Source organism: Taudactylus pleione, unplaced genomic scaffold (genome assembly GCF_031769625.1).
Source record: "Taudactylus pleione unplaced genomic scaffold, aTauple2 ptg000184l, whole genome shotgun sequence".
Lineage (NCBI taxonomy): Eukaryota > Metazoa > Chordata > Amphibia > Anura > Myobatrachidae > Taudactylus > Taudactylus pleione.
The window spans coordinates 2,575,249-2,599,939 of record NW_028284586.1 but is presented as its reverse complement, the minus strand read 5'-3'; the positions used below and the strand labels follow the sequence as shown (position 1 = coordinate 2,599,939).

Below are 24,691 nucleotides of genomic sequence, written 5' to 3'. Positions count from 1 at the left end.
TTGTACATCAGACCCTTTTTAATTATGAAAGGATTAAACGATTTATCATCAGTATTTTTAGGGCCATATCCTATTAGCCGCGGTTTTTGCGGGTGCGAAATCTGCTTTGTAGTCATCGCGATTCTGTATTCGTGACCCAGGAGCAGGTGATAATTTGGCTAAAAATGTCGGGACTTGATGCAGAAGCACTGGGATACCCTCCTTAATGACTAAATAGGTGAAAATACATTTTAAATTTGCTTAATTTGGCCAATAATTACATCATTGTTGATGTGAAAAGTAAAAAGTGTTGGAAAATAGGTTTAAAGTAGTGGGAGAGATATATGGGGGTTGGGGGGGGGCTGCCAAGTGTTTTGTTCAGGATTGCAGGTGCAAGTGACAGGTGTATTTTTAAAAAATATACTTACATCCATTTTAATGTACCCCTAATTTAACTACAGCATTTATTTTGGACAAAAATATTGCTTTCTATAATTTTTTTCACTGTTAGAGAAAAATTTATATAACAGCCATTTGACACAATTTAAGAACCCCAAAACATTTGATTAAGGCCACTAACAGACTATAATGTTACCCAATATTAGTTTACCTTTTTGTGGGGTAGAGGTAGGGGCGTATTAAGAGAGGAGGGGGCCCATGTGCATTCCCCGTCCGGGGGACCCCTCCTCTCTCCCCGGTGGCCACCAGCAGACTGAAGGCTGACCGGAGCCTGCCGCAGCATCAGTAGTCTCTAGGCACTAGTCTGTGCCCAGAGTCTACCGGAAAAATGGCGCGGATTACATTTTTCTGACGATTTCCTCACTGCGCAAAACGCTGGAAAAATGGCAGCGGCCATTTCCCGAGGTTTTGTGCAGGGCTGAGACACCCAATGTCGGACCTCGGAGAGGTAAGTATTAGATAATATGGGTGCAGCCTCCACCCATTATAGATATGCCCCTGAGTATAGGCTGACTTCCCCATTTTCCCCTGTACTTAATGCCTGTCATCCCTGCAAGATTTATCGTATGTTAACGCCGTTTGTAATAGGATTGCCTGATAAACGGGAGCGCGTATACGAGGGATAAGTTACATTTTTGGGGGATCAGTGCGATAAGTTTACACTGGCGCAAACTTAGCGTTATCGTGGCTAACAGGATATGGCCCTTATAGTGCATCCATTTTCTGCATTCAGTAGAAGCAGCCATTTTGTGTACAGAATCTATGCTCTGGAGAATGTGTATTTGGTGCATACACTTGAGGCTAAACACATTAAATGAAAGGAGCTTTTCTACACAATGTCTCACTGACACTTTATAAATAATTACTGACAGCCCAATCTTACCTCTCTCCTATAGAGACTGGAGACTTATTTTGCAATAACACTGACACTACATCAGATCGTTATGAGCGTTTCTCACAAAATACAAAAATAATCTTAACATTTATCTAGAGAGGAAAAAAGCCTCAATTTATAGATTAATTTCAGCCTTGTTTGTACTGTGATCATCTAGTTTGAGGTTGATCTGTAGCCACGGTTCTTGGAGTACGTGTGTATACAGTTTTGTAGGGTGCTTGGCAAACATCAGTAGAGCTGGTAGGCCTCGACTAGTAAGCTTGGGGAGTATCACCATTTCTACTCCTTGTTATATCCCTGTATTAGTCTAGATGAGCATAGGTCTATAGGAACTACAGGTAACTGCTATTATAATTTATAAGTGTTTGATGGAAGGAGGTGGTGAGCAGTGAATTAGGGAGTTTATATAAATAGAGTATGGACTGGAGCTCCGACAATCTATCTCCAAAGGCTGACTTTTTTAAAAGGCTAAAATACACTAGTTATAAGCAGGAATGTGCAGGCTCGGATTAGTTCAAACTTTCCCGCCAAGTTCAATTTTTCCCGGCAAAAATCGGGTCTCAGAAAGAGGCAAAACGTCATCTTTCATGGACTTTTGTCCAGGAACGATGATGTTTGTCCATGAAAGATGACGTTTTGCCTCTTTCTGAGACCCGATTTCTGGCGTGAAAAATCTGAACTTGGCGGGAAAATCCGAGCCTGCACATCCCTAGCTATAAGAAGTGTTGTTTTGTATGCTTTTTTTCTAATTCTTTCTGAAAATAGCAATTAAATACATGAATTCGTCACAACCAGACTTATTTTGTTGCATTTGTGCCTTTAGTGGCCGGTTATCTCTTACCAACTCTCCTTATTCACATAAATCAGTGGGACATCATTATAATGAGACAGGCAAGGTTCTCTAAAAGTAAAAGGCATTTGTTCTTAAAATAAAATTTGAAAAATTAACAAAATTTAATATAAAAAAAACAAAAAAATACCACTTTCATCCTTAGTTTAGTACTGACAAAACTTGTGGATTTATTTTATAGTGTAAGGTGGTTTTAACCATAATCAATGCTGTTTCATATGCACCTTTTGGGGCTGCCGATAGGTGAGGGAGCAGGTACAGATTACATGAGCTCAGGCCTCTGTAGGGGCCCGGGAGTGCAGGGAAGGTGTAACCACGCCTCCCTTGCGATGCCGCAATCATGCGGACCTGCCCAAAGTCTTAACGGCCCTGGTCCCTTTAACCAAAAGCTGAGATAATTGTAACTCATTATCACTGCAATCTACATGTAGGAGCGGCTTACCAGATAATCAATTATGCAGGAATAATGCTTGTGAGAGAAGAGTTGGGAGAAGCAGAAGCAGTGGATGGGTTATTGACCAAATCTGCTTCTCCCACACAATGTTACACACTAAGGGGGAGATTTAATAAAGCTTGGAGATAAATAGCACCAACCAATCAGCTCCCAACTGACATTTTTCAAACACAGCCTGTAAAGTGACAGTTAGGAGCTGATTGGTTGGTACTATTTATCTCCAATTTTATCTCTCTCCAAGCTTTATTAAATCTCCCCCTCAGTGCCTTACGTAATAGAATTGTTGCATTCTGTTTCTACAGTATTAGCCTCAACAGCTTCAGTACCTTTTGTTACCCGGGAACAGGATGACACACAGGGTGTTGTCTAGAAGGCTTTCATAAAGTTTATTAATTTTCCTGTCCATATCCTTAATTCTCTCTGTATGGTCTTCCTATAAAAGAAGTAATAGAAAATGAACTGTATAGGACTACTTTTGTAAAGTGAAACAGAATATTCTGGTGCTATAGAGATGCTAATAATAAGTAAATTGCAATTTAAACCACTTTAACACATTACAGTATGATAACCAAAGAACACTGCACACAGAGTAACTATATGAATACCGCCTACCTTTTGTAAAGCCTCCAAAAAGCAGTATAGTGATTTGTTGTCAGTTATACAATCAGGTAGGTCCTCATAACCTCTTTCTCATATCACCTCTGTACCTACTCGCACTCTCTGAGGTACATTTCCCAAGCCGCTGCTTGTCAGCTGTTCTGGCCGCGGGATTTAGAAATGCAAAAATGGAAAATGAAGGAGCGAGGGGGGGCGTGGCCTGGTGGCAGCACGGACAGGACGCGGGAGGAAGGAGCTCCCTCTCACCCAGCACTAATACTGGATTAAACTGCCCTTTGGAGGAGAGATCCACAGACAGATTGCTGCTCTGGTGCCTCCGGACACTTAGTGGCACACAACGGAGCTTCTCCCTTCAGTTTCTAACATCCCCGGTGGTGAGGCCTAGCGCGAGTGCTGAAGCTGCGACCTCGATTTTCGCGGCTCCCCGGAGGTCTCCGACGCTGTGTTTTCCCGCGATAGCACAGCAGACGTCGCGGGTGCTCGCCGGACTTGTCTGAGGCAGTGATCGGCGCCGCGAGTCACGTGACGCGGACCCGCCGGACGGAGCTCAAGTGGTCTGAGCCTGCTGCTTCTGACACCCTCCGGTCCTGCAGCTGGGACGGGGGGACGTTCACCCGCCCGTCCGCCATCTTGCCTTCATCAGGAGACCCAGGGATGAATAGGAAGATACCCTGAGCCCATAATACCTCCTCCCTGACTCAGGTACCGGGTGCCCTTGGTTGGGATAATCCTTGTGACTCTTCCTTCCTGTTGCTGAGCACTGGCTATGGAGTTGACATATTGACTGGGGCTGTTAAACTGATTGAAGACACCTTGCCTAATATAACCCTCATTTATATTATATATTGTGGCTGAGTGTGGCTGTCACTACCCAGTGAATTCATGAGGCACAGTGTCTACATATGAATTAGAGGACTTCCTTTCTCTGGGCTACAATTTCATCCAGGCTTCACCTACTCCTCAAATCCATCTCTATGTAAATGTAGTCTCTCTGATTATAGGAATCCCGCTCTGGATCTGAATGTACAGTTACTCTATATAAAGATGCCATATTATTGAATCTGGTTATTTCACACTGCTTCATGACCTAATCCTAACCCTGCAGACTTTTTGTTATGCCTAAACCTCGCGAGTCGGCTCCCCTGCTGATCTTACTACTTTCATAAATAAAATGCAGACTCCATCTCAAAAGTCTGCAGCTCCATCTGCTCATATCTCAGTACAAGAAGATGAGTCGGACCTTCCAGCCAGCTCTATGAGGGATAACATTGCCTCTATTCTCTCTTAGATGAAATCACTTAAAAATGCGTTCCATTCTGAGATTCAAAAAGCGGTCTCTGGTCTAAAAGCCGAGGTTTCAGAGCTTGGAACCCGCACTGACGAGATGGAACATAAAATGGATGAAGTGATCCAATTCCAACAAGGAGTGGAGCTTTCTTTGTCCGCTATGCAAGATGATATTCATTTGCTTCAAGACCAGCAGGAAGATATTGAGAAAATAGAGCCCGACAGAACAATTTGCGGATTAAGAACATTCCCAAATCCATTGAGCCATCCCAGTTGGAAGATTTTCTTATTCGCTTCTTTCAACACCTGTTGCCTGCCACTCCTGTGGAGCAGTTTGTTAGATAGGGCGCACCGAACACTGCACACAAAACCGGCTCTGTCTGCTCCTCCACGGGATGTGGTGCTGCGCTGCCACTACTTCAAGACGAAAGAGAGGTTGTTGGCCGCGGCCCGGGAACGGGACAATTGTGTCTTTGACTCACATCATCTAATGGTCTTCCAGGATCTCTCTCCTATGACCCTTAAAAGACGCTTTGACCTCCGGGACTATACTCAGGTTCTTCGGGACAATCATATTAAGTATAGTTTGGGTTTTCCTTTCTCTCTGATTGTTTCATCCAACGGGAGACCGCTGTCAGCTAAATCCAAAGAAGATGCTCTCCGTTTACTGACGAAGCTCAATCTATCTCCCCCTGGCGCTGGGTCTGCTATGACTTCTCAAATGAATCAGGCTAACACGCAGTCCTCTGGTTCTCCGTCTCCAAAGGCCCCAAAGCGCGTTTGGTCAACGGTGCCTTCTACAACTTTATCCTCTCGCAATCCACCTTAAATTTGACTCTCCACTACTTTTTTGTTGGAGCTATGCCTATGTTTGCTAACCCTTTTTGGGAAGTTATTACCAAATTGGGCTGGTTTATTTTTCAATGTTTTTATTAGTTAATCTCTATGTGAAGTATTTGCAATTTTGCAGGTTTGGGGGTTTTTACTTCTCTAGATATTTTCTAAAAAATGTACAATAAAAAAAATATATAGCAAATGAAAAAAAAAAAAGAAAAATGCAGTTAAGATATATTTTGTGTATTTTTTTTTGGTCATGTTAGCGGTGTGATCTCAGTTTTTGATTTCTATGATACGTCCCTGTTTTTCTGATAATTTCTGTATATGCGATTTATAATGAGTGGGGTTCCTTTTTCAGTGGTCTTAATCGGTGTGAGGCCAGTGCCTTACCCCTACTGGTCAATAGGACCTTTTCTGAGCTTTGGTGGGTTTTTTTCTCCTACCTTTCCTTTTTTAGGTGCTCAGCATGTTGGACTCTTCCCTTTCGGTGTTTACGAGTCTTAAATTCCTTTCTTATGTACTATTTTAATAAAAAAATTTGTTTTTTTTGGGGGGGGGGTGGCGATTATTGTTCTACTCGAGAGATTATTATTTTCATTATAGATGTCAATTCGTATCGTAACTTACAATGTTAAGGGTTTAAATAGCTCACAAAAGAGGAACAAGTTATTTTTTGATTTAAAGCAAATGTCCGGTGATTTGATTTTTCTCCAGGAAACGCATTTCCGAGGTTCTTCCCCCCAGAACTCCGTTCCTCAAGGTATCCTGTTGTATTTCATGCCTGTGATCATACACAGAAAAAAAGGGGAGTGGCGATTCTAGTTGCGAGTCATTTACAATTGGAACTGGAGATGGTGTTCAGAGATAGGAGGGGTAGGTTCATTATTATAGTGGGTATGTTAAATAACACATTGGTTACATTGGTGAATGTTTATGCCCCGAATATAAATCAATCTTCTTTTTTTGCTGTTCTAGATTAAAAAATCTCACATCATCGTAAGGGGGAGGTTATATTAGCAGGAGATTTTAATACAGTTCTTCATCAAAAATATGATAGATCCCATCCTCTGCCACCTTCATTGACCTATGTTGGAGACCGTAATTCTAAAGCCTTATTATCCCTACTTAAAAACCACTTATTGTTTGACACTTGGCGGGTGCAAGACCCTTTTGCCAAAGACTATACATTTGTTTCCCAAGTGCATAAGATATATACCAGAATCGATATGATATTTATTGGTCAGGCCATGACTCCTCATATTGATCAGGTTAATATACACTCCATTACATGGTCGGACCATGCCCCGGTTTCCTCCACTTTGTCTTGTCTTTCTCCTATTTCTCTGCCTCCTTCCTGGTGCCTAAATGACTCTCTTTTACAAAATAATGACGTTATAACACAGATTTCCCACTTACTCAAGGATTACTTTTCCATAAATCAGACCCCTGATATCAAAGATATGACTTTGTGGGAAGCCCACAAAGCAGTTCTACGTGGCCAATTTATTCAAATGGCTTCTAGAATTAAACAAAATCGTACCCAAGCCATTTTGGATTCAACTACACAGCTACATCAACTAGAATTAAAACATAAATCTTCTCTTATTCAATCTGACTTAGATCAGCTTATTAAAGTTAAGAGGAGAACTTAATGTGTTACTATCCCATAAGACAGAACTCTGTCTCCGTTGTTTAAATCAGAGGTATTATGAAAAGTGGGATAAAGCCGATAAGCTACTGGCTCGAAAATTACGAGCTAAAATCTAATCTAAAAATATTTTGTCAATCAAAACTAGAATGGGTGATCTAACGCACGACCCTGGGAGGATAGTGATGGAATTTGAATCCTTTTATCAAAATTTGTATAACTCTAACCACAATTCTGTTCCTTCTCCCTCTTTAGACAGAGATATTGATTCTTTTCTGGCAAAGTGTCATCTCCCTAGATTAACTAATTCTAAGGTCGCTCAATTAAGCTCAGATATTTAATTAGAAGAGTTGGAAGAGACGTTAAAATCTCAAAAATCTGGTAAAGCCCCTGGTCCAGACGGCTTCTCCCTACTGTACTATAAGAAATTTAAACCTATTCTATTACCCCATTTGTGCAGACTTTTTAATGGGTTTCTTAAGGGTGAGACTCTATCTCCTAGTACTTTGGAGGCTAGAATAGTTGTTATACACAAACCAGGGAAGGACCCTAATGTATGCTCAAGTTATAGGCCTATATCCCTTCTTAATAACGATATTAAGCTGTTCTCCAAAATCTTGGCAACTAGGCTTAGTGAGGTACTACCACAGCTTGTCCACCCTGATCAGGTGGGTTTCGTCCGGGGTCGACAGGCCCGGGATAACACAAGGAGAACAGTTGATCTTATCCATATTATAAATAAAAGAAAGATGCCTTCTCTGCTTCTTTCATTAGATGCTGAGAAGGCATTTGATCAAATCTTATGGCCTTTTATGTTTGCTACTCTTCGGAGTTTTGGTCTGGGAGGGAATCTTCTGAGAGGTATAGGGATTTTATATTCTAACCCGACGGCAAGAGTTCGAGTGAATGGAAGAGACTCTGATCTCTTTGGAATTAGTACTGGCACCAGGCAGGGCTGTCCCCTTTCCCCTTTAATCTTTGCTTTAACTATAGAACCTCTTGCTTCTTTAATACGGTCTTCCCCTGATATTAAAGGGATTCAAGTTGGTGAGAGGGAATATAAATTGTCACTCTTTGCGGACGATATATTACTTACACTTTCTTCCCCTCACACCTCTGTCCCTATCCTTTTTCAAACTCTATCCTCTTATTCTACTATTGCTGGATATCGGATTAACTATTCTAAATCGGAGGCCCTTCCGTTACATATTTCCCCAGATACCCGTAATCTACTAGAACATAATTTTCAATTCGCTTGGTGTTCTAAAAAGATAAAATACCTTGGGATCCATATCACTAATTGCTATAGTTCTTTGTATAAGGAAAATTTCCCATCTCTTTTTGCTAATGTGGAATCAGATGTTAAAACTTGGAGGGGCCAGATAATCTCTTGGTTTGGCAGGATGTCTGCAGTTAAAATGAATGTGCTGCCCAGAATTCTTTATTTTATGCAGACTATACCAGTAAGAATTCCTAGTGAGGTTTTGAGTAGGGTGCAAGGAGCAATATTTAAATTTATTTGGCTAGGTAAGCCACCTAGAGTGAAACTCTCTACTCTTATTAGAAGTCCCATAGATGGTGGACGTGGACTTCCTGATGTGCGAAAGTATTATTACGCTACCCATTTAGGCCAAGCACTCACCTGGTTTACACCTATAATCAATCTACCGTGGGTAAAAATTGAAACTGCTGAATCCTCATTGTGTTCTCTGTCCTCCATCCTCACTCCCTCTGTCCCTAGGGGGAGTGCTCCGGGGCTTGGTCCGACTACTAAACTGACTCGTTCTATATGGCTTTTATTCACTAGGCGATTTAATCTTTCATCCTATCCCTCCCCCTTGACTCCCATTTGGGACAACCCGGATTTTCTTCCTGGATTATATACCAATCGGTCACATTCATGGTTTAAATTACCATCACGTCCTAGATTTCTGTATGATTTTATACAAGGCACTACTTGGTATTCATTGGAGGATTTGGTACAAAAATATCAAATCTCTCGTCCAATTCTCTATGAATACTTTCAAATTAGGTCATTTCTTAACTCTCTCCCTAAAGATTCTATTTGTAGACCATTTACGCCTTTTGAGAGGCTTTGTTATTATACAGCTACGAGACAGGGTATTATTTCCATTTTATATCGCTTACTCTGCTCCTCAGTTTCTGCAAATATACTTTCCGATGAATTGGCGTGGGAGGCTGATCTGGGTCCTCCTCCTAGTGAGAAATCATGGGAAATAATCAGAAGTAATGTAGCAAAATCTTCCATTTCCACTCGGATAAAAGAAAATTCTTATAAAATCTATATGAGATGGTACTTGGTTCCCACTAGACTATGTAGGATTTTTCCATCCTCTTCCCCACTGTGCTGGCGGAATTGCGATTAGCGGGGTGATTTTATACATATCTGGTGGACGTGTCCCAAAATCATTAATTTCTGGAATGAGATAAAATCCTTATTGAACAATGTTCTTCATATCTCAATTCCTTTAAGCCCATGGACTGCCCTATTGGGGCTACCTATATCTGGGCTGAATTCCCACTCAAATAAACTAGTTCTCCAAATATTACATGCTGCAAGGTGTACTTTGGCCAAGTCTTGGAAACAACTATCCGCCCCTGCATTACACTTAGTGTATTCCGAGATTTGGTTTATTGCTAATATGGAGAAAATCACATTTGTTCTTAGGGATCAGTCAGATAAATTTAATAAGATATGGGACCCATGGTTTAATTATTCAACTACTACTATCTCTAGGGTTTGATGCCTTGTCTGTCCAAATATGACATTTTTGAAATGTTACGGTGGTACTAATACAAAGAATGAGTTCTAATATGATTAATATGATATTATTATATGTTGCCCCCCCTTCTATTTTTGTTTTCTTTCTTTTTTGAGTGTTTTTGTTTTGTTTTGGTTTATTTTATTAATTTAAAACATTTATACGAAAATGTAAGGTGAATGTTTATGCAGTCTTAGATGATATGGATATGACTTCAATTGTAATGATGTTTTTATATATTTCACAAGTTGTTGTGAATGTCATTGTATTCTCCTTTTCCTTGAATAAAAATTATGGTTAAAAAAAAAAAAAAGAAAATGAAGGAGTGATTTTCAATGTATTACGGTATATTGCCCTGTTAAATCCCATGACCACAACAGACAAACGTCTGTTTGAAAAGGTATCGCTCACAGCCCTTCATCTACTAAAATGGACCTTGGCCCGTCGGTTTTACTGTAATATTTTGTACAATGAGACATGGTAGCAAAGACAAAGAGTGAAAATTGCACTACAAGTTCTGTGTTCTAAGTATGTGTCACAGATTGTACACAGAATGTCTAATTCAGAGGTGCATGCAAAGTATTACACAGCACATACTGTGACAGTAAGAGAGAGACATATCACATACAGTGGCGGATCTAGACTTTACTTTTAGGGGGGGCAGTTTAAGAATAATACTAACTCCCCCCTGGATCCCCCCACAATAATAATATGGTCCACAAGCAGGCTCCCCCAAGCCCTACATGTGTGCCAGACCCCCCCTGAACCTCCCACAATAATATGCACAAGCAGGCTCCCCCCAGCCCCACATATGCACCAGACCACCCCACATTAACAATATGCTCCACTGTCCACAAGCAGGCTCCCCCCAGCCCCACATGTCCAACTGATACAAGTAAAAGTCAGAACCTTATTCTCAATAAAAGTCCAGAAGGGGTGTAATGTTGAACTTGACCACTGCTGTTTTGTGTTTCCTCAAAAAATCCCAAGGGTGCCGTCTTTTCTCACGCTATATATATATATAGTGTGTGTATATGTATGTATGTACACACACTATATATAGCATGTAGTGTAATAATTAAATATTCCATATATTAAATATATTTGTATACACACTATATACAGTCTGCAGTGTTATATAAAATGGAGAGAGAGAGAGAAAGAGAGAGATCATATACATGCGTGTGTGTATATATATATATATATATATATATATATACCTAGAATCAACTCCAGACCTTTTACCTGCTTAATTGATAATGAAATAACGAGGGAATAGCCCACACCTGTCCATGAAATGGATTTTGAGTTGATAGTCCCATTACTTTTGGTCCCTCAAAAAGTGGGAGGCACATATAGAAACCGTTGTAATTCCTACACCGTTCACCTGATTTGGATGTAATTACCCTCAAATTAAATCTGAAAGTCTGCAGTTACAGCACATCTTGTTTGTTTCAATTCAAAGCCATTGTGGTGGTGAATAGAGGCCAAAATATGAAAATTCTGTCAATGTCCCAATATTTATGCACATATGTGCGTATATATATATATATATATATATATATACATACATATATATATATATATATATATATACACACACACAGTATAGTAAAATATCCTGGAACAAACATTCAAAACATGGCACTCACAGATGGACACTGAGGACATTCCATTCCCCGATGATCATCTGCAGCAGCAACCAGTAGGACACTGCACATCACTGGACTGCTTTCACGTGGAGCAGATCCCAACATAGCCTGCTTAATGGTCGCGGTGGTCCGCGGCCGACGGTACCTATGTGATGTCATATGGCGTGGCATCACATGACGCAGAGGAGCCTCCAAACAGATAGGGCCCGGACAGGGCCGGCAACAGAAATCTTGGGGCCCGGTAAACTGTTATCTCTGGGACCCCCCACCCCTCATCCACACACCCCACATATTATATATATATATATATATATATATATATAAAAAATGCACTGCATTTAGAATAATATCTATAATAGCCCATATATAAATCCAAATAAAAAATAATCTGTAGCTTGATTTACCAAACACTCCATACAGACTTTTACAGGGGCATTCAATTTGGAGCGAAAATTTCGGAATCGCCGATAAATTATCGCCGATGATGTAATTTTCGCCGATTTCAATTATCCCCGTATTCAATTTCAAAGACTTTTCGCAGGTGCAAAAATTTGCGAATTTGAGTGGATCTGTCACAGCAGTGGGGATTTGTATTGAGACGCCCACTGAGATGCCAGGGTCTTTACAGTTGCATATTCATTTTCAGACTTAGACACATCCCCTGCGTTTTGCTTGTCACCCCCATTACGTGGTCGGACTAGCTCATATAGTATGAAACACTCTAATTTTGCTCTCTTATAGCCTCTTCTAGTTATATACATCACTGACATAGTACCCCTTTAGTACGCACAATACCCTCCATAATACCAGTCAGTATACACAATACCCCCATAATAAAACTGAGTATACACAAACACCCATATAATACCACTTAGTGTACACAGCACCCCACATAATCCCACTCAATCTACACAGTGCACTTCACCATAATACCTTTCAGAGCACACAGCACCCCGATTTTACACTCCAGTATACACAGCCCCTCAGTACACACATATTACAGTACACTATATACAGCCCACCCATATCACCCCTCAGTACCCAATATTACAGTCCAATATACACAGCCCCCCTTCCCATATCACCCTCAGTATACACATATTACAGTCCTGTATACACAGCTCCCCCATATCATCCCCCAGTACACATAGCACCCCCATATTACAGTACTGTATACACAGCCCTCCCATATCACCCCCTCCCAGTACACACAGCACCCCCATATTAGTCCTGTATACACAGCCCCCCCATATCACCCCAGTACACACAGCACCCCCATATTACAGTCCTGTATACTCAGCTCCCCCATATCATCCCCCAGTACACACAGCACCCCCATATTACAGTCCTGTATACACAGCCCTCCCATATCACCCCCATATTACAGTCCTGTATACACAGCCCCCCATATCACCCCTCAGTACCCACAGCACCCAATATTACAGTCCAATATACACAGCCCCCCTTCCCATATCACCCCCAGTATACACATTACAGTCCAGTATACACAGCCACCCTCCCCATATCACCCCAGTACACACAGCACCCCCATATTAGTCCTGTATACACAGCCCTCCCATATCACCCCCAGTACACACAGCACCCCCATATTACAGTCCTGTATACACAGCTCCCCCATATCATCCCCCAGTACACACAGCACCCCCATATTACAGTCCTGTATACACAGCCCTCCCATATCATCCCCCAGTACACACAGCACCCCCATATTACAGTCCTGTATACACAGCCCCCCCATATCACCCCCCAGTACACACAGCACCCCCATATTACAGTCCTGTATACACAGCCCCCCCATATCACCCCCCAGTACACACAGCACCCCCATATTACAGTCCTGTATACACAGCCCCCCCATATCACCCCCCAGTACACACAGCACCCCCATATTACAGTCCTGTATACACAGCCCTCCCATATCACCCCCCCAGTACACACAGCACCCCCATATTACAGTCCTGTATACACAGCCCTCCCATATCAACCCCCAGTACACACAGCACCCCCATATTACAGTTCAGTATTCCCAGCCCCCCCCCCCCCCCATATTACCCCCCAGTACACAGAGCAGCCCATGGTACCTGGTTTTCCTGTTTCTTACTGTAAAAACCAGCAGCAGGGAGCCAGGATATTGTGGTGAGGGGAGGCAGCACAAGCTCCAAGCAGGCAGTGTCACTTAGACGAGGAGCAGGAAGAGGAGGGGCCAGCCACTGTGAATGTGAGGTGCCGTTGCTGCAGTCAGTGCCAGTATCATGTGGGGCAGTGGTAGCCGAGGACAGAGTCATAGGGGAAGGGGAGTCATCGTCCGTGGTCGGTCACTGAGTAGGGAAGGGTGTTAACATGACCGGCATGCGGATGAATGGCCAGCGCTATTCACATTTAGGTGCCGCGCCCCCGCTAGATGTCCCTTGGAACATCCCGGATATTAAGCCGCTAGTGGCTGAGAGAGGGAGAAAGGTGTAGGTGTCAGACTTGGCATATGCCAGAGTCCCTGGTGCTGTGCTGCGCGCTGCAACCAGCGCGCCTGCACCTTTAAGTTTCCTGCTGTGTCTGAGTCAGATACAGTTCCTGGCACTAGTGCAGTAACCAGAGGTTGACTAGGATGGCACTAGCCAGGGGCACTGGTCGAGGGGCGCACCACTAGGCTCAGCCTGGTAACACCTAGGAGCCAGTCTGCTACCCAGATGACCCAATTCTAAACCTTTTTATTATTATTCATTATATATGAGTTTAATTTGCTCTTCCTAGATTCTTATCAATCAGAGGTGGAAATGGAGCATCCCATGTTTACTGCCGGGCTGCAGTCTGTGTATCTTAGTAGGCAGGTCCTGTGGCTGTACTCAGACAGCACATCGCAAGGTGATCGGCTCTGTCATTGATGATGGAATGAACATCGGCACTGTAGATTTAGAAGTGAGGAGGTTGCAACTTTGTATATGGGCCTTCGTCACCGCTAGGACTGGATAGTGGACACTAGGAGCTGAGCCACTCCCTTTCCTGACCTGTCACTACAGTGGGGTGAGCTCCCTTACTGACCCTTTTGCACTGGTATTGTTAGTACAGAGAAAGCTCATATACTGTAGACTATACCTTGCATGACATCGTTCAGTGGGAGTATATAAACACACGCCAACTGTCAGTGATGTTTGGAAGTACTTGGGATGACAGTTGGTGTGTGAATTGTCAGGAAATTGCACAGGGGGAGTAAACATTTTTGACAAATATCGAAAAATCCCCGAATCAAATATTCTCCCCGATGTTTATGTTTCAAGGTCCAGGGGTTTGGGCTGGGCAATGGTCAGTCACTGGAACACAAGTTTCCTCTAGAAAATGATGGAACTTGACAATGCTCACCTGGAAATTGTGTTCATGAATAACTACATTAATGTGTATCCAGGAGAGGGATTTGTTAATACATTGGGTGATTAACACATTTAGTTCTGTTGGCTGTGCATCTTTAAAATTGTGGCTAATTTTAATTAATTAAATACATATGTAATCTATAGAGGTCACTGACGTTTAATTATCAGTTCATCATATGGTCAATGCTATTAAATAAAAGTACTGTCTATATAATAATTGAAAATTGCATGTCCCTCCCTGTCACCTGCACTCTAAAGGCCCCTACACACTAGACGATTTTGATAACGATTTGGCCGATTCCAACGCATTGGAACGACAAATAGTTAAAATCGCCCAGTGTGTATGCACTATATCGTGCATTGCGTGCTCCCGTGCAGTCGTCAGCCACATCACCTGATCTTTTGTACGTGCAGTCAAATGAGACGATGCGGCTGACGATCCCATGCAGCGCTATGCAGCTGGGGACAGCATATGAGGTGGTCGGGGCAACGGATCGCCCAGTGTGTATGGACCGCCCCAATATGTCAGCCCATCGGCAAGGGGGTCGTGTCTCGCATCGCTGGGTACACGCTTAGCTTCCACGATGCAGACGGGGCTGATGAGAACCCCACAGTGCCAGCACAGGGGGGCAATGTTGGGGTGACCTGGCACATGCAGAGTCCATATTACTAGTACTTATAATATTTATTGTAAGGAACACACACACAGTAGGTTATTGTCTTACCTCTGGTGGGATCTCCTGCTTGGACAGTTTGTGAGAAGGGGCATAGGTCACACCTGTATGCAGCAAGAGATGTAAGTGGCTGGAGGTAACTGCTTTTGTACTCCTTAACCCACCATGTGCCTGTATGTAATTAGCAGCCGCAGCAGCGCTATCTGGGCTGAGGAATTCTGTAAAAATAGATTTTATTGAAACCAAGAGTCAGCTAAAATAATATCTACTTTATAAAGAAACAAACTAGAATATCATAACAAAATAAGAGTGAAACCTTAAATCAAAATATTTTGCCCTGTCCCACATACTTCACATATATTAATTTCAGGACATCTGTCTGTGAGCTGGACGGCATCTTCCAGCAAGACCCTAAGCACACAAGTCAACCTAAAAAATGGTTGAAGCAGATGACAATTTTGGGAATGTACAGAAAATTCTGACCTTTATCCAAGTGTTCATGCAAGAAAAAAAAACCAATAATGATCAAATATACCAAAAGAGTGTGTTTTGCCTGGGCCATGAAGCACAGCTAATGGACTACTAAAGACTGGGAAAACATCTTATGGGCCCATGAATGTAAATGATAATTCTTTGGTTCATCACATATGGTTTTTGTACACCATCAAAAAGGCAAAAAAATGGTTACTCGGTGCCATGCAATACCCTATGGCAGGGGTTCTCAACCACGGTCCTCAAGGCACACTAACAGTCCAGGTTATAAGGATAGCCATAGTTGAGCACAGGTGACTTGATTAGTACCTTAGTATTTTGATTTAACCATCTGTGCTTAAGCATGGATATCCCTAAAACCAGGACTGTTAGTGTGCCTTAAGGACCGAGGTTGGGAGTCAATGCCCTATGGTCTACGCCTCCTTGGTCAGTGCTCATCAGACAGCAAGGTAATGACCCAAAACATACCTCTAGGCTATGTCAGTACTGCCTTCTAAGAAAAGAACAAGACGGTAGGTTTAAAATCATAGAAAGGCCAGCACAGTCTCCAGACTTAAACCCCATCAAACTGGAGTAGGAGGAACTGAATAGAAAGGTGAAAGCAAAGCAACTTACAAATGCAGCACATTTGTTGGAACTTCTGCAACAGTGTTAACAACTTCCTGAACAATGGGGCTAGCGCTAGGGTGATATTTACGAAGTTGGACAATTTTTTTTAAAACTGGGAATGCACCGGAGACGCAGTGTGATGGTGCTGCGGCTCCTGTCACAGTGCCCTGGACACCGCAGCCTGACTGACAGGCTGGGGCCATTTGGGCACGGGGATGGGTTGTGCTCTTGAAAACGGGGACGTGTTGGTCCCTTTTTTCGAGACGTCTTCCGATGCAGATTTACTGGCCTCGGCCGCTGAGATGAGACAGGCAATCTGAATAGCGTTAGGCTCACTCAGATAGCTGAAGCTGCGACAGATGGTCATGATGGTGATCCGTTGTGCATCTACGGATGCAGCACTCGAAACTGAGATGCCGGCAATGGGCTTCTTTTTACTTCAGATGCCCCCTGAGGCATTAGCATATTTTCGTGCAGCAGCTGTGCCCAAACATGCAGTGTGCCTTTAGCATCCACCTCCGAATCAGCCCCTATTTCCACTGTAGAAAGAATTCCGCAAGTGTGTTCAGCAGCTAGATCTGCAAAAGGTGGCTAAATTACATTTTGTTAATATGATTCTAGGATCTCATTTTATTCTCCAGCTGTTTATTGTTTTATGCTTTAATTTCAGGGTACTGTATATAGAGACATTAAACAGTTTACGTTTCAATAAAATAACATGAAGTGTCCTAATACTTTTGACAAGTAGTGTACACACACCAGACCTGTATCCTGTGCTTTTTCTGCACATATTTAATATTACAAGTGCAACTTGATTCTCATAAGAACTACTGCTTCTGTTATAAAGCCCACTATATTTTACTTACTTATATAGCAATATTTTGTGAGCTGTTGGTTCTGAGGATTTGTCGGTACAAATATTGCTTTGATGTCTTTGAAATGGCTGAACTGTCGCTGAAGAAATTCTTCCGTTAAGGGTCTTGGAAATCCAGAGACATAAATTGTGTCATTATTTTCTGGATCATCTTCCATTTCCTTTAAAAGGCCATTGTAATAAAGCGTCCTACTGGTTAGCAGCCTCTGAACCTACTCAACAGAAAAAGAAAAGAAAAATCCTGAAATTACATGAACTACATACTTTCACAAGAGAATTAATCAACTTGGATACATCATCACTAGTAGTATCTGACGCAGGAGGCTAAGTATGGACCCTGGGTTTATAAAATGCTCTGTTGAAGATATGCTCAGAGTTACAGTATGTTCTGCTCATGTTATTGGTGGTTCAGTTAGGTTTAACAAGTCCTGCTTTTTCTTCACTTTGATGTGGGTTACTCATTATTTTGGTTCGTAAAAATGAGTGAAGATATAGCAAAGGAAAGTCTCATTGGAGCCTATATATAAGTATAAAGTTAGAGAAGTACCCTTTTTAGAAAGGAACTAATTAGAATTACTGAAGACAAGTCCAGATCAGGGTTCTTCTGCGTCCTAGGCTGGAACATGACGTCACACCACAAGTGCCAAACGAGCAGTAAGATGGGTGCCGGGTGTGTCTTAAGAACGTACCCTCCTATGTAGCAGGATTCCTTTCCAGGAACCTCACAGGGTGAAAAAGATTGAGGGCTGCCACTCCAAGGTGTCGAAGAAGGAGCAACTGTACTGCACCTTGGCCTTGGCACCAGTCACACTGAAGACACTAGTTTCTGGTCACCTGTGGCTATGTGTCAGGAAAGGTACAAATTAGGAAAGTGATCTGTCTGTTGACAATTAGTACAGTGCCATCTATAAGGTTGTGCGGCTGCTACTCCAGGGTAAATAGATATAGACACCTAGATGAGTGCCAAAGGTCCATACTGCTGCACCCAGTGGCATAAGTATAGAGGGTGCAAAGGGCCCGGTGGCTTAGTGGGCCCGCCAGCCCAGCAAGCACCCATAGGTGAAACTTGCTTTCCCTGGCCGGTTCACACTGCCTGCCAGCCCAGCAGCTGCAGGACGAGCTTTAGGGAGGACTGGCCGGTTTGACTCTTGCCTGCTTTACACACGGAGCACGACCGCTGGGTGGCGTGGGAGTCTATACTGTTGCTGCTGCTCTAATTAACACAGCGCTGGGATGGGCGGAATGTTCCAACATGCCGGACCTGTTCTGGGAGCTGGCCTGGTTGACATCTGCGTCCTGCTGGACATCCTAGGAGTGCGGCTCAGACTAGCTTTGGGCAGAAGTGGATACCTGTGCTGAAGCAGAAGCTGGGCATAGAGATAAGACACTGACCCAAGTTCTGGTGACAGCAGAAGGGACAACATCACTGACTGGTGGTTGTATACCTTATAGGACTGGAGGGGACATGGAGCATGTGACACAGGAGGCTAGAGAGGACACTGCAGGCATCTGGCTGGAATGACATGGGGGGCTAGAGGGGACACAGGATATTTGGCTGGAGTGACACCAGGGGCTAGAGAGGACACATGGGTCCAATGACTGTAGTGACGCAGGAGGCATGTGACTAAAGTGATGCCGGGGGTCAGAGGGGACATAGGGCACGTGGTTTTAGTGACACAAGAGGCATCTGGCTAAACCAATATTGGGGGCTAGTGGGGACACGAAGCATGTGACTTGAGTGACACAGGGGGCCAGAGGGGAGACAGGAGGCATGTGGCTCGAGTGACATCAGGGGAAAGAGGGGACACAGAGGTCATGTGATGGCGGGGAGCTAGAGGGGACACAGGTGGCATGTGGCTAGAGTGACACTAGGTGCCAGAGAGAACACAGGAGGTATGTGGCTGGAGTGATGCCGGGAACTAGAGGGGACATGAGGCTGCAGTGACATCAGGGGCAAGACAGTATACAGGGGGCATGTTGCTGGAGTGATGGAGGAAGCTAGAGGGGACACAGGTGGCATGTGGCTAGAGTGACACAGGGGGTATGTGGCTGGAGTGATGCCAGGAACTAGAGGGGACATGAAGCTGGAGTGACATCAGGGAGAAGATGGGACACAGGGGGCATGTGGCTGGAGTGATGGCGGGAGCTAGAGGAGACAAAGGTGGCATGTGGCTAGAGTGACACCGGGGGCTAGATGGGGTACAGGGGCATGTGGCTGGAGTGACGCCGGGGGCTATAGGGTACAGAGAGGGAATGTGGCTGGAGTGACACTGGGTGCTAGATGGTAGACAGGTCATGTGGCTGGAGTGACGCCGGGGAATAGGGAGACACAAGGGGATTCTGGCTGGGGTGATGCCGGAGGCTAGAGGGGACATGGGTCATGTGGTTGGAGTGACACAGGGGACTAGAGCTTAAGTATACACTCTGGTTGAGACCAGACTTAGGGAGGCACTTAAAATGGGGCTCACAAAGTTATAGTTACGCCCCTGGCTGCTCCTGAGGTTAATTTGCCTTTCTATATGTTATCTGTGGCCTGGAATACGTACGTACCCAGTGTTTTGCCATAGTAACTGTCATCTGCAAATGCCCTCTTACAACTCAAGTGGAATGTGCAATAATGTAATGGCCTTAAGAAATTTTTAAGCTAAAAAATAAATACTAAGCAAACAAAATATGTAAAAACAAAGCAGATACTCTAATAGACTAGAATCCACTTACTGGGGAATTACATGTAGTCACTGTTGGCATACAGTAGAAAATAAAAATTCCTATATGGTACTCTGGTTGGAATGGTATTGCCATAATGTACATCGCACTATAAACTAATCACATTTATGGGACTAGGAAAACACAAAGGGGAACATTTATGAAAACCAGTAAATGGAAATAAAATGTGGACAATAAAAAGTGGACATCTGTTTTCGTTCCCTATACTGTTGTTTATAAAGAAGTTACATTCTGAGTACCTGATGTTGGTTACAATATTTCATGTCCAGCATTTTTCATAAATATCCCTAGCGTCTCTGACTTCTTACCGTAATACAGCATCCATTAATGTGCATGCCATTTAGAAGATCCACAGCCAGCTGAGCAGCTTCCAGGACACTGTATGTAATGCGGATACAACGCTGTACACGGGGAAACAAATGACAACACATAAAATGTAATGTGTTCAGAATTACATTGTGGGGTCTATTTACTAAGCAGTGTTAGGAGACAGAGTGAAAAGTGATAAGAAAGTGATAAGGTGCCAGCCAATCAGCTCCCAGCTGTCATCTCACAGGCTGTGTTTGAAAAATGACAGTTGGGAGCTGATTGGCTGGCACCTTATCACTTTTCACTCTGTCTCCTAACACTGCTTAGTAAATAGACCCCTTTATCTTTACCCTATACATTTTTAGAAGCTTCTTATGTTTCCTGCACAGTTACCCCTCCCCCCTTGTCCACTACCAATTGGAAAACCCTCTCTGCTTCCTCTGCTCAGGAAGGGACTTCTGAGACTTGGTGAGTCCAGTCTCTGCTATACTGCCTACACCGCCGCGGGGGTGACTTAGCCTTCACTCTCCTCGCCGGGCCTGTTATTAGTAACAACCATGGAAGCCGGCTCATGCTTTGTAGCGGTATGCAGGCAAAGCAGAAGCGGATTTTACACTACGCTAAAGTGCCCCTTAGTACATAGACCCCTATGCTTGGTCCCCTGCTATTCTCCCCATACACTTCCTCCTTAGGTTAGCTCATCAGCTATTTTGGGCTCCAAAGTCATCTCTATGCTGATGATACTCATGTCTCCGGCTATCTTTCTATTTCTATTGTCTTTGTACCCTATAAAGGGAACCATGCCTTAACCACCTACCCTGGAGCTTGGTTAGGTTTGGACATATATTTTTTTGTCCTACCCACACAAGGATGTATTGAATGAAGGGATGGAAGCGAGAGACACTGAGGCCTGTACATATATTACTTTTGTTCCACTCATTTTATTTAGAATTTTGTTTACCATAAACACATCTCATTATGCAGAAGCATCAACTTTCACATCTACAATCTCTAAACAGGTTTATGATTCAAACTGATATAGAATATACCTGTAATGTGTATGACTACAAGTTAAAGAATTTCACAAAGCTATTACAGGCTTTAACAATTTCCTTTTTAACAAATAATTCAAAAATAAAAACATATTACTGATATGAAAGTGTTTTTTGTAAATATTTTGTTTAAGTACATACAAAAATAACAAGTTCTATTTAATTAAAAATGCTCCTATCAACAGTAAGCTATAAGTATGCAGTGCTCTGTTCTTAATAAATCTTAAAAACCTTTAAAAATTTGATTTTGTACATTCAGGAGCTCATTCAGACCCGCTTGCAAGATGCGATCGCTCGCTGGCAAAAAGGGGCTGGATATTTAAATTAAGCGCTCGCACTGCGTCGCGTAAGGACACCCACTATGTTTTAGCGAGCTACGGCAAAGTGCACTCGCAAATGTCTGAAAACGCCCCCTTGCCACTCGCAACACACATCATCTCCGGGAAATGAAGGATTAATCGGGACAATCGTGAGCCATCGGAGCTGCTCGCAGCCCTTGGGGTTGCCTTAGCCTTCCACAAGCACAGCGATCAGCGCTGGCTGTAATACATGCAGGTGTCGTGTACAATGACGCTACTTTGCTAATTATGCATGCCCTTTAAACGGCGTTTTGGCGGCCAGACGCCTGCGTTCGCACATCCACTCCCCAATTCACAAGCACCTTCCCCTGTTACCACCCACAAACGGCACTGTCTGTCACTCAAAGTAGCGACCTGATAGTGGCTTACGAGCTACCAAAATCAGATCGCAACGAATGGCTTGAACACGCGCACTTTGAATTATATGCATGCACAGATGGGCGAAAATCGCTCAGAGCGAGCAATCGCGCCTTAGCGAGCGTGTCTGAATCAGGTCCTCAGTCCTTTGCTATGATTCAATGGGGATCACTAGAATGCTGGGTTATAGCAATTGGTGCGAAGTGCAGACTATGCCCGCATGTCCTCCAGTACAGGCTTAAACTGCCCCAATGTAAGCATGGCGGAGGACTGAAGTAATCCACAGGGCGATGGTCTGTTTAGAGGTTAGCCAGCCCCATTTATGAGAGTCATTAAAAAATAGAAAAAGAAAAAAAGAGATCATCTGCCCGACGCTCCTCTTTAGTTCTGCGGACATAAGTCTTAAGTGCTCTGACAACTTCTAAGGATTGATGAAAGCCCCCATTATCAAAGGATGTTCCTGGCAAATGGCCGGGAGCACAATTTTCTGATTCATGTGCAATGACTGTTTCGCTCTCAGGGCCTGATTCACTATGGATCGCAATATAGCGTACGCACACAGGGCCTGATTCAGAGCCGGACACTCGAACCAGAGCGCTCGCTCTGAATCAGGGCCCTCCTACCTAAACTTGGAGCGGCCTCCTGGCCGCTCGCATAGCTGTGGGTGACCACCCACAGCATATGCGAGCGGCCAAAAAGATGGTCGCGATGGTCAAGACCATCGGGCTTGCGACGAGACCCTGCGGTAGGGTCTCGGTGACCGGAAGCCCTGGAGTGATTTTGGCTCTATCAGAGCCAAAATCACTCCCAGTGGGGCCGGACCCAGACGGTAGGCGTTCCCATGGGAACGCCTCCCTCTAGCAGCCACGCCCCAGGCACGCCGACCAAAGGGGGCGTGCTGTCAATCAACATCGACAGCACGCCCCCTTTGGTGCGAGACCCGGAGCGACGGCTTCCCAGTCGCTAGCCGGGTCTCGCGCATGCGCGCGACGGAGCAGCCTCCGTCGTGCGCATGCGCACTAGGGCACCATCGACCCGCTTGCGAACGCTCAGCGCTCGCGAGCGGGTCTGAATCAGGCCCACAGTTCAACTGCGATAGCATGCTAATACATTGCGATCGCAATGCAAACCCAACACTACATAAGGATGCCCGCTTTACATTGCACACATCCGTAATACTAAGCAGAATTGCAAACCCATCGGTACAATTGAATACTATCGCAGCCTCACGCACTCCTACACATGCCCAAACCTTAGTCAGAAATTGCTAACAACTACGTATGTTATGCGACCTCACACTGCGTATGGCATCGCAGTGGCTAATTTATGCACGCCCCAGCAACGGCGTTCAAACGCATTGGCACGCCTGCATTTTCCAGACCACCCCCCGTCACCATCCCCAAATGGCACTTCCTGTAAATCACTCTGCGTAGCCTCTGTGATCGCAGTCCTGATCGCAATAGCTAGTTCGCGCACGTGCATGCGCAGAAAGCAACAATCGGCCGATTGCGTGCGTTATTGCAGTTGCGTATGGTAGTGAATCGGGCCTTCAAAACAGCTCTACATTTGTGGAACACCAAGAAAGGTGACTGGCAGCAGAGACCTCCCAGTTCTGACACACTGCTCATTTTTATAAATGACTAGGAAAACAGCTTCAATTCCAGTTCCAGTCCAGGAGCTTGGAAGGCAGATGTTGAGGTTTTCTGAACTCAATACTAAAGTCCCAAGGGACTACTGAATTGCTGTTAGTGGGCTGGACATTCTCCAATATGAAGGTAAGTCTTGAGTTCTTAGATCAAAGACAATTGTCTCTAGAAAAACCGACAACACAGAGACTTGTACCTTCAAAGAGCTTAAGTGCAAGCCTACTTAATGGTAGACTTACCTTTATTAACTCTTTTTATTTGAGGTCCACAGGGATACCATAGGGAAACGAGGCTGACCAGCTAACAAACTCTGGCCAGATGGCTGTGCATGACTGTCTCTCAAGAGTACACGCAGGCTGATCTCCCTGTTCCAAACACGGCGACAGCACATTCTACTCGATCTGTGTGAACATTGTGGGTGTTTCAACATGGTGCCTCTGCTAATTGTGCAAGGCGACCACGTGGTCTGTCCACACCTTTCTTAGGTTCTACGCCTTTGACACTTTTGCCTCTCAGGATGCTTCCTTTGGACGGCTGATTCTCCTTTCTGCTCAGGAGCACCCCCACCCTTAGGGGAACTGCTTTAGGACATCCCCATGGTATCCCTATGCGCCCTGAAGAAGAAAATAAGAGTTATGGTAGACTTACCTTTGTTAACTCTTTTTCTTCGAGGTCCATAGGATCCACGGGGCACGCACCCTGACGTACCTGGCTGCATTGGGTAAATTTTCATTCGGTTACGGATTC

General features: G+C 44.0%; 1 protein-coding gene across 6 annotated transcripts in view; it reads right to left on the bottom strand.

The window, feature by feature from the left end:
• REXO5 (RNA exonuclease 5) overlaps positions 1-24,691 on the bottom strand; it is a 95,913-nt gene that overhangs the window by 22,766 nt on the left and 48,456 nt on the right. For 4 of the 6 annotated variants that reach the window (XM_088476145.1, XM_088476146.1, XM_088476147.1 and 1 more), the window contains 5 exons: positions 20,530-20,622; positions 17,487-17,706; positions 15,571-15,737; positions 9,176-9,244; positions 2,964-3,070 (listed from right to left, as the gene is read on the bottom strand). In XM_088476145.1, the coding sequence (XP_088332271.1) occupies positions 2,964-3,070; positions 9,176-9,244; positions 15,571-15,737; positions 17,487-17,706; positions 20,530-20,622 (656 nt within the window). The remainder of the gene's footprint in view (positions 1-2,963; positions 3,071-9,175; positions 9,245-15,570; positions 15,738-17,486; positions 17,707-20,529; positions 20,623-24,691) is intronic. The other 2 variants (XM_088476150.1, XM_088476152.1) reach the window with 2 other exon arrangements.